Here is an 11,106-nt window from a genome sequence, read left to right on the forward strand (position 1 = left end):
GGGCGGCATGAACAGGAGCACAGCCAGGAGATGGAGGGAAGTGATTATCTCCCTCTACTCACCACTCATTAGAGCCCATCCAGAGACTATGTCCAGTTGGGGCTGCCTGTAGAAGAACACTGTTGATCACATGGAGTGAGCTCAGTGGCAGGTCCCCAAGGTGGTTGGGGACTGGAGCACTTGCCCTGTGAGGAGAGGCTGAGGGAATGGGTTTATTCAGCACAGAAAAGGGAAGGTTTTGGGGAGGAATCATAGCAGGTTCCCAACTCAAGGTTACCACTGAAAATGAACAAGGTTTTTAAAGGAATTCGTGGCAGGAGAATGAGAGGAAAGAGTTCAAAGCTGACACAAGTGCAGTTAAAATTGTATATAAGGGAGAAAAATCGATGAGGATCCTGAAGCATTTGAAGTGGGGTCCAGAGGGATTGTGGACTCTTCTTGGAGGCTTTCAGGATGCAGCTGGACAAAGGCCTGAGGAACTTGGTGTGAATTCAGTGTGGATCCCTAAGCGAGCAGGAGGTTGGACTAGAGTCCTCCCAAGGTCCCTTCTAGCCTGAATGGTTCTGTGATTCTGTCATCTCTGGTGATAGCCACTGCAATTCTTGCAGGCAGCAAATCTTTTTGTGCATGTGGGTTAGCAGCCAACATGAAGTTATGTATTCCTAGAAAGCTGTTAATTTCTGGACTCTGAATTCCAACCACAATGAGATGAAGCTGCTACTGTCCTGTAGGTAACTGTCCTGAACACCTCAGTTTGCTAAGATGATATTCCCCAGGGTTTCCTGTAGCTGTGGAGTTGCCTGGATATTATGTTTGTTCCTTTTGCTGGAAACTAAAATAACCAAGTTAACCTGGAGTGGGGTGGAAGGCTTAGGAGGGCTTAGTCTTTTTTTCAACATGGATCAGCAAGAGCACTAAGTTGCAGGGATTCATATTCTGCTTATCTGAACCACTGTCAGGGCTGAAACCAAATAAAACCTGAAACTTTTTTGTTTTGAAAGTTCTAATTATTTAAACTCTAGGTCTAGCTGGGGTCACAAGCAAAGCAAAGCTCTGCTGCGTTCACCAGTCGAGCGCACAGATGGCGACTTCATTGCTTGTGCTCTGCAGAAAGTCTGGCAGGAAAGGTTAGAGAAGTTTCAAAATATTTCTCTAGCACAACATTCTTCCAGTGGAAAAACAACTTCCTCTCATTAAAATTCAATTAGTTCGGAGGCTGTGTGGATCTCTCTGTATGGCTCTGGGAATGCCGAGCAGGTTTGAAAAGGGGCCAAGCCGAGAGCCTAGGTTATACAGGTTAAGTTTTGTGCTGAGCTGTTGTTCAAAACAGAAGTTTACAAATGCGAAAAAGTGTCAGGACAGACTCTCGCGCTGCGTTTGGGAAGTGGCGGCTGGCTTCACACTGTGAATGAGAGGACGATGTTGTGAGACAGAAAAGAGCCATTCGCACAGAGCGAAAGAGGAAAGAAAACAGCCCATGGTGCAAGATAAACACTTTCTCTCTGTGTCCAGGCTGTAGTGAGCAGTGTTCCTGTGGTTTTAGCAACACTGGAAGGAAGTCAGAAGACATGTGAATGTATCTTGTTATTTTAGACAGATTAACTGTTTCTTTTGCTGTGTTTTATAATGTATCTTAAAAGGTAGTGGCCCTTCTGCTGAAAGTTTTACCTATCAACCATGGTTGTGGGTTGCTTCTATACTTTGTAGGCTTTCAAGTGAGGTTGCTCTTGGAAGATGCTCTTGCACAACTCATCGTTGGGTTCAGTGGATGACAGCAATCTCCCCAGAGCTTGCTCCTTCCCCTCAGGCTGAGGAACTGGGCTGGAACACTGCCCCTGCTGACCAAAGCTTGGCAAAGCTTTGATATGTTTAACCAAACAGTGTGCAGCTTCATCCATCTGACCCATGTGTTGCATGTTCCAGGATCATGCGGATGGCACTCCCAGGGGGTTTGCTTTTCTGATTGGCCATTTACCATAGTGGTGGTCCTTTGGAAAAGCAGTTCAGCCCGCTCTGGACTGAAGTCATTCTGGTTTAGCACATGTGGGGTGAAATGAAGTCCAAATCATGACTCAGTAGTAAGGTTGGATGCTGGGTTTCAAACCCAGAAGTGGTGGTGAAAAATCCCCAAACCTGCAGCTGGAGAATCCTTATAAATTGAAAATGCTGTATAACATCTGTGGCAGGTAAATGTCACTGTGGCCTGGATTAGGTGAAAACCCCCTTTGCAGAGGTGTTTTTGAATGTACAATCCCATAGAAGTTTGGTTCCTGCAATAGCATGTGGTCCAGCCCTCTGTTTTGTTACTCTGTAGGACTCCACAGTGGTGGGCTGATAAATGAAATTTGCCCAGACCTTGCCAAAGTCCCAGATGTTCAATGTCTTTCATATTTCTTCAGGAAATCCTGTATTTCCTGCTTTTCTCCTGATCTGTCAGGAAGAGACTGCTGCGTGAGGCTGCAGCACCTATAAAAGCGCTATACAGCACCTGACTGGCAGACAGAACCAGAATGGGCCTTGTTAAAATTGTTCTGTGGACCTTGGTGAAATTACTGAGGAGACCCTGGTAAAAACTGAGTGTGCTTGCTTTTAACTATTTTTGGTTCATCTGTTTAAAATTTTGCATGACTGTCCCACAAGGTAAGTGGTGTTTTGACCGTGTAGAAATATGTTGTTTTGGAGTAGTCTGGTATTTGCCCTGAGATAAATGAAGTTGCTTTTCCCAAGACTGGGAAAGCCGGTGCGTGTATATATTACTGTTTAAGGTGGTTGCTTTTTCTGGTTGGCTTCCCCAGAAATGGAAGGAGCCTATTTTGTCCAGCTGAATACTATTGGTCCAGGTCTCTCCCTGGGGGGGGAGAGAGGACTGTCAGCCTCCCCATCAGTCCCCGGGCTGGGGCCCAGCAATGGCACAAGGAAATGGAGGCTACTCACTCCATGTCTCCACTTCTCTCATCACCAGGAGATCCTTAACCGTAGCTGCCTGCAGCCCCTCTGGGCAGCCCCTCTCCCCAGCACAGCACAAGAGTCCTGGTCTTGAGGCTCCTCAGGCAGCTCCAGTGACACAGCAGCCTGCCCTGAGCTGACACACACAGAAACAGGTTTTCATTTATTCCCCCCCACAGAAGCAAACAATTGCACCTTTGCTTTTCTGCAGGGATGTCCCTGCTCCCCAGAGAGCCTTTCCCCAGGTCAGTGTGTCTGTGCTGGCCTTGCTGGCCATTCCTGCAGCCCTCCCCTGTGCTCCCCACAGGACCCTGGGCTGGCAGTGCTGCTCTGCAGGGCGAGCGGGCTGTGGGGCCCTGGGGTGACTCCACCCTGGCTGTGCTGGTCCAGGCAGACCCAGCTGGCCCAGCATCATTGCACCTGACACCCCCCTCCCCAGGGTCTCTGTATGTGGAGGATGCCTGGAGCGATCGCAGGGCAGTTCACATTGCTCAGGATGGGGGGTCAGAGGTATCATTAGACCCAGCCCACTGCCTCTCCTGAGACTGCAGAGCCCTGATTTGGTGCATTCCTCAGTTTGACCCTTTACATTTGTGTGACTCCACTTGGTTTTGGGAGTCTCCACTCACTGCCTGTCCCAGGCACACGCTGCCCCTGGAGATCCCCTGTGCTCTTCTGGTAGCTCCGTGCTCCCTTCCAGAAGGATAGGAGTCCGTCACCAGCCCTCTAATATGTGGGACAGTCCCTAGCAGCTACCGCTCACCCTCTCCAGGGCCACTGGGCACCCATCAGTGACAGCTGCATCCAGCCCTCATTCCCTCACACATCACCCTATGAGCACATCCTGCTTAGCCCATGGAAAACCCAGGCACAGCAACAGGGCCTTTTCAGGTGCAATTCCCTGAGTGCATTCTTGGCTCCTGCTTGGGAAGAAGAGCCCAACCTTCAGGCAGTGTACTGATGAGATCCCCTTTTTTTACAGTGGTGCTACTTGGGAGGCCAGCTCTGACACAGTGATCGGCAGATTTACAGAAGGCCTCTGGGTCAGACAGCAGGGTTTGTGCCTCTGGAGAGGTGGGATGAATTCAAACATTTGTGCACAGACATGGCTATCACAGACAGAACTCTGAAAGCACAAGAGTTGCCTGAGATAAACTGGAAATCACTTGTGAGGAGAGATGGGCAGCTCATTGCTGCTGAAATAGTAACAGCTGAAAAAGTTTCTTCAATGAGTCCTTGACCTCCTTGTTCCTCATGCTGTAGATGAGAGGGTTCACTGGTGGAGGTACCAAGGAGTACAGAACAGCCACCACCAGATCCACAGCTGGGGAGGAGAGGGAGGGGGGCTTCAGGTAGGCAGAAAATGTGGTGCTGATGAATAGGGAGACCACGGCCAGGTGAGGGAGGCACATGGAAAAGGCTTTGTGCCAGCCCTGCTCAGAGGGCATCCTGAGAACAACAGTAAAGATCTGCACGCAGGACAGCACAATGAAAATGAAACAACCCAAAGTTAAAGAGGCACTAACCACAAGAAGCCCAGCTTGCCTGAGGTAGGAGTCTGAGCAGGAGAGCTTGAGGATCTGGGGGATTTCACAGAAGAACTGGTCCACTCTGTTGCCTTGGCAGAGTGGTATGGAAAATGTTTGAGCAGTGTGCAGGACAGCATTGAGAAAAAAACTGGCCCAGGCAGCTGCTGCCATTTTGACACAAGCTCTGCTGCCCATGAGGGTCTCGTAGTGCAGGCGTTTGCAGATGGCAATGTAGCGGTCATAGGCCATAACAGTGAGAAGACAATACTCTGCCAACATAAAGAAGACCAAGAAAAAGACCTGGGCAGCAGATCCTGAGTAGGAAATGGCCCTGGTGTCCCACAGGGAATTGGCCATGGATTTGGGGACAGTGGTGGAGATGGTGCCAAGGTCAAGGAGGGAAAGGTTGAGGAGGAAGAAGCACATGGGGGTACCAAACCAAAAAATGCTCCTGCCAAAGAAATTCTGGGATGATACAGCCAGGAAAGGCAGTAGAAGGTTGACGGGGTTGTACAAGTCCCATGGACAAAAGGCTCTCCTATTTCCCTTTCTCCAGAGAATGAAATCCTCAGCTCTCCACAAAGAAGAAGCTGGGACACGAATTTTGCCATTAACATCGAGGCAGAGAAGCTCCTGAGTCCCTTACAGACAGAGGCTGATCCAAAGGCCACCACCCCAATGGCACCAGACCCCCAGGCATGCCTGCCTTCTTGCTGGGCACCCTGCAGCCACAGGCAGGAGGTTTGTGGGGAAGAGAGTAGGGTCTGCAGCCTGCAGGCCTGGCCACCCAGCAGGTGTGGTGGGACCCTGCTCCTCTAGATGAGACTGGGCTCTCCTGCGTTTCCCCAGTGTGAAGGCTGCATCCCTTCCAGCTGGGAACACAGTCCGGCAGAGAGGGCCAACACGGGAAACACAATCTCTGTTCCAGGGTGTGAAGAGAGAGGGGAGGTCAGACGGGGATCTGCTCATGCCCTAGGCAGTGATTCCCTCCCTGCAGCCGCTACAGCCCTGCTGATGCCCTGTAACCTGTGAGTCCAGGAGATGGGACCACGATCTGCTCTGGCTCTAAAGATTTCTCAGCCCTTAAGACGCAGGATGCAAAGCACCAGTGTGGGGACACCTCAGCAGACAAAGGGCCTGAATGCCTGGTGTGTTCCTGAGAACTTTTCTGCAGATGCCAGCAAGGCCTCAACCCCACAACAGTGTCCCCTGCCTCTCACTCTGCCTTCCAGCCCCTTCCTCCCAGAGAATTTGGGTTGGGAGGGACCACCAGAGATCTCCAGGACCATGACTTGCTCTGAGCTGGGCTAACTTGACAGTTAGATCAGGTTGCTAGGTGCTTTCTCCAGGAGAGTTTTTAAAGATTTCCTCTCCCCTGCCCCAGTGCCGCTCAACTACCATGGATGTTTCTTTATTTTTCCTTCAGCTGATTTGGAATTTCCCTTAGTGCATCTTCTCCTTGTTGTCTCTTGTCCTTTCCTCCCCTTGGCCCCCAGACAGACCATCCCACCAACTTTGACTGAGGACAATCACAGCCTCACCTCCAAGCACAGCCTCGCTGGGATCTCCTGGGACCACACAAGCAGTCTGTGGAGACCATCTCCAAGCAGAGCTATGTGCTGCAGGTCTCCACATGGTCTCAGATGAGAACATATGGACACATAACATGACCCATGGCAGAGCATGGGGGATGACAATAAGGCAGAGCCAGGGGCAGCAGGCATGAGAAGAGAAGCCCTCCAGCAGCTCCTCTCCACACCTGGGCAGGCAGTGATGCACCTGGCAGTGCTCCTGAGAGAGGATGGTGACACAGGGCGGAGGCACTGTGAACTGCATTGCTGGGCACTGACCATCTGTGCTGGGTCTGGGAGTCCTTGCAGGTGGTGGTGGTGGCTGTAGCCCTCGAGAACCCCCAACACCGCTTGCAGCAGTGAGTCCCCTCCATGACTGTCAGGAGCTTCTGGAGTGTCATGGCTCCCACCTGCACCTCATCCCTCCACTGGCCCAGCCCTGGTGCCCTTCACGTGTCCCCACGGTCCCACTGTGCAGGCAGCACACAGGAAAGGGTGCATTCTTGGGTGGGGAAACATCCCCCAGCATAGTCCCCATGACAGTCCTTGGTGCCCCAACCCCCACGGCCCTCCTCCGTGCCAGCTTCCCACCAGCCTCCAGCCCCTGTCCAGCCCTGTCCCTGTCCCCCTGGGGTTAGCAGAAGGCCATGCTCTGGAGTCAGCTGGGGTCTGAGCCCAGAGAGAGGTGAGGCGGGACAGGCTATTTACCCCATACAGCTGCTGAGCCCAGCAGGCAGATGGAGCTGGTCACATTCAAAGATCACCCCTCTCCAGGACCATGGGGAATGGCCAATGCTGGAAATAGGTGGTATGAGACACTGCGTGTGTGAGGAATTTCCTGGGACAGTTTCTCCTCTCTGCTCATGCAGCAACAAGCTGGTCTGCATCTTTGCACTGCAGCACCCTGCTTGAGGCCTTCATGGGAGGAGGATGGTCGACAGGCACAGGAGATGGCCCCAGGACCTCCTCTGCATGCTCTCTGACAGCCCTGCAGAGGAAGCAGCAGAGGGCTCGTTCTCTCAGAGCTCACAGCTGGACATCCAGTCCCCCTGCTGGGCGTGGAGCCTAGTCTGGGGGTGACTTTTCGGGTAAGGACCAGCATGCGGGGTGGGCAAGATTGTCTCAAGGAAATGTGCTGGGGACAGCGCGTGAGCGACAGCAGCTTTGGAGGAAGAGCCCAGCCTTAAGGCACTGCACCAGAAAGAACCTACTTTATTACAGAAATGCTATGATGGAGTCAGCTCTGACCCAGTGTTGGACACAACTTTATATGGGCACCAGGTGAGACAGAGCAGCCTCAGGAAAGGTGGAAAGAGTTCAACCACTTGTGTAGCAACATGGTGACAAATAATAATAACAACAGTAATAGCAGTAATGATAAAAACAAAGTGAACAAACAAAGCTCAGTCCTGGTACGGGACACAGAGGGAGTCATTTGTGAAGAGCAATGGCAATGTCACCACTGCTGGAAAATGTCCAAGAAATCACTTTCCTCAGGGCATCTTTGAGCTCCTTGTTCCTCATGCTGTAGATGAGAGGGTTCACTGCTGGAGGCAGCACTGAGTACAGAACAGCCACCACCAGATTCAGAGCTGGGGAGGAGATGGAGGGGGGCCTCAGGTAGGCAAAGACGCCAGTGCTCACAAACAGGGAGACCACAGCCAGGTGAGGGACGCACGTGGAAAAGGCTTTGTGCCGGCCCTGCTCAGAGGGGATCCTCAGCACAGCAGTGAAGATCTGCACATAGGACAGCACAATGAAAATGAAACACCCCAAACAGAGACAGACAGTAACCACAATAAGCCCAACTTCCCTGAGGTAGGAGTCTGAGCAGGAGAGCTTGAGGATCTGGGGGATTTCACAGAAGAATTGGTCCACTGTGTTGCCTTGGCACAGTGGTATGGAAAATGTGTTAGCAGTGTGAAAGAGAGAATTGAGAAAACCACTGGCCCAGGCAGCTGCTGCCATTTTGACACAAGCTCTGGGGCCCATGATGGTCCCATAGTGCAGGGGTTTGCAGATGGCAACGTAGCGGTCATAGGCCATGACTGTGAGGAGAGAGTATTCTCCTCCTAATAAGAAGACAAACACAAAGACTTGAGCAGCACATCCTGAGTAGGAAATGGCCCTGGTGTCCCTCAGAGAATTGGCCATAGATTTGGGAACAGTGATGGAGATGAAGCCAAGGTCGAGGAGGGAGAGGTTGAGGAGGAAGAAGTACATGGGGGTGTGGAGGCGGTGGTCGCAGGCTACGGCTGTGATGAGGACTCCGTTGCCCAGGAGGGCAGCCAGGTAGATGCCCAGGAAGAGCGAGAAGTGCCAGAGCTGCAGCTCCCGCGTGTCTGTGAATGCCAAGAGGAGGAACTCTTTGAGGGAACTGTTGTTGGACATTTTGCTCCGTCTGGGCTTTGGGGACTGTCCAAAGGAGAAAATACATTGAGAAGTTAGTTCAAGCAAAAAAACCCCAAATGTTGCAGTTCTCATACAACCCCCCACATTGCCTCTCTCTTTTCTGAGAGGATCTTTGTGCAGCTCCCGTGCTTCAGCTCCGCTTTGCACTGGCTGAGTGTGCTGTGAGGAGCAGGGACCTCTGCCCATGGGCTCCACAGGAGTCAATTGTGCTGTAAAGCAGTAGGCACAGGGGAATGGGGGTGACCAGCTCTGACATTCACACTTTCGGTCAGGTGAAAGCCACATATTGCATAGAAGAGCTTTTCAGCACTATCAGTCCCAATTCTAAAGAATGAGGTTTGAGGAAGAGAGTTTCAGGGATTTTTTTATTTTCTTTCAGATGTCCTTGTCACCCCTGGGGAGTGTTCCTCAAAGGTAGAAATCCTTGGCATTTCTACTGAGTCCTGAGAAAAACGGATGCACTGTTCCTTGTTGCAGAGTGAGGACAGCTACTCTGTGTATTACTCTCATTCCCAGCTGTCCTGTGCTTGTAAATCTTTGGGCTGGAGGATGATTACACTCATGTGTTGCCCTAGAGACAAATCAGCCCCGATGAGAGCACACGAGTCCAGGTTCAAAGTGCACATCTCCAAACTTCTCTCCCTTTCTCTGGGCACCTGAGGGAGATCTCCACACTCCCCTTCTAGCCAAGGATACACAGGGCTCTTTGCAGATGCCCACATACAGCCTCCCACCACCAGCTCCATACTCTCAGCATCTCTGCACCTTCCTCATGGGCCTCTCAGAAATCACAGAGGTGCTATGAGACAGCAGTGCCTTTCTAGAGGGCAGCACGCAGTCTGGCAGGACACTATAAGGAAATGATCAAAGGAATGTTAGGACTGGAGATGGGCTCTCCCTAAGGGAGAGACAGCTCATTTCCCAACCCCACAGACTACATTTCCTGGAGCTCCACAGGTAAGAAGGAGGCTGGGACAACCTCATTCCCATGCAGAACCCTCTGCTGCACAACTGGTAGCATCATTGTCTGAACTGCAGCTGATACTTCCCACTCCAGAGAGCCCGAGAGCAAGAACAGGAGCAGCATGGAAAGGAGGGGAAACAAGGAGCAGCACCATGATCCAGGTGCCAGGGGAGGCAAGGAGAGAGAGACAGATGGGAACTCAGGAAAGCCTTCACCTTAACAGCTATGCATGCTGCCTCACAGGCAGTGACATCGCAGGGCAGTCGCTCTCAGTCCCTTTGTCGGGCACCTCTCCTCTGCCGGAGGGCTGGCTGCAGAGAAGGCAGCTCATGCCCTGGACCCCATGGCTGTCAGGGCAGAGGCTCTGCTGCATGGGAGAGAGACACAGGGAGCTTGCTCAGAGGAAGGTGCCTGCATCGGAGGAACTGACTGCTGACCATGACTTGCCCAAATCCATCCTCCCATGACAATTATGTTGGCACTTCCCTGTCATTCCCTGCCCACCTCTACTGCCTGGAGCTATCCCTGCTGCCTGCAGCTTTCTCTCTCCAAACATCTTTTCCCTGTCGGTACTCACAGACCCTGTCCCACCCTCTGTGTGCGCAGTTCTGCCCTACAGAAACCTCCCGGATCAGGGCACTGTCCAGGGGCATCTCTGTGCTCACAGGTCCTAAGGAGCAGGTCACATTAGCCCTGATAAGAAATCCATAAAGGTGCTGCTGGTGCTGCTGTAGGTGGAGGTGGGGTTGGAAGGGTTTGCTGAGCTTTCTCACAGACCTCCTGATCTCTGAGAGGGAAGGTCAGTGACTCCCAGTTCCTTGCCAAACCACAAAACTCTTTCCTTTTTTCTCCCTGCCAACGTTATGAAACTGAAAGCCCTGGAGGGAAAGCTCCTTCCCTTTCAAGTAGCCTTTTTTGCACCTTCCTCTGCAGTGCAGCGACACTGCTCTGAATCACAGCCCTGGGCAGACCTGGGTGCATATCCCAGCTTCACAGCCCTGCAGCTGTCCTTGGGAGAAAGCAGCAGCATGCTCTGTCCCTGTGACGGTGTGGCAGGGAACGCCTGCTCTGAATCACCTCCCCCTCCTCTGCAAAGGAGAGTGATCCTTAAAAAACCTATCAGTCATGGGATGGAATAGGTTTGGAAGACCCTTCCAGGAACCTCAGTAGCATTGCCCTGCAGCCAGAGACTTACTTTCCTCCCACAATGAGCTCTCCTCTGGCCTCCCACTCCACACTGCCTTGCACTTCTCACTGTCTTCTCTCATCTTCTGGCAGCAGCAGCAGGCAGTGTCCAGAGCCCTGCTGCTCTTTGCAGAGGAGCTGCTCCTGCACACAGCTGTCTCTGGGCAGTGCTGCCCAGTTGCCATGAACTCTCTCCATCCCAGGAGCCTGGCCTCACTCAGCAACAGTGTGGCCCAGCTGAGCTCATGAATTTCTCAGTCCCTTGTGCTCCCTCCTCCTGGGAAATGTTCCCTGCAATAAACTGAAATAATCACTGATGGTCCCTCTCAAATCAATACAGAGAGACCAGTTACAGCATTGTCACTTGTTTCATCAGAGGATGGTTTCATCAGAGGATGGTTATCTATGAGAGGTGGAAACATCCCACCCTGGAAATCCATATTCCCATGTCTTAACTAGGCAGGACACCTAGAAGTGGACAAGAAGGGAGGTCATTCAC

General features: G+C 52.0%; 1 protein-coding gene across 1 annotated transcript; it reads right to left on the reverse strand.

Moving 5' to 3' along the window:
* Positions 1 to 7,576: 7,576 nt before the first annotated feature.
* Positions 7,577 to 8,092, reverse strand: LOC136993055 (olfactory receptor 14J1-like; the record flags this gene model as incomplete). Its single annotated transcript, XM_067303074.1, has 1 exon — positions 7,577 to 8,092. A coding segment is annotated over exon 1 (516 nt), but the record flags the coding sequence as incomplete, so codon positions are not given.
* Between the last annotated feature and the right edge of the window lie 3,014 nt (positions 8,093 to 11,106).

The sequence above is a fragment of the Apteryx mantelli genome, chromosome 11 (assembly GCF_036417845.1).
Source record: "Apteryx mantelli isolate bAptMan1 chromosome 11, bAptMan1.hap1, whole genome shotgun sequence".
Taxonomy (NCBI): Eukaryota; Metazoa; Chordata; class Aves; order Apterygiformes; family Apterygidae; genus Apteryx; species Apteryx mantelli.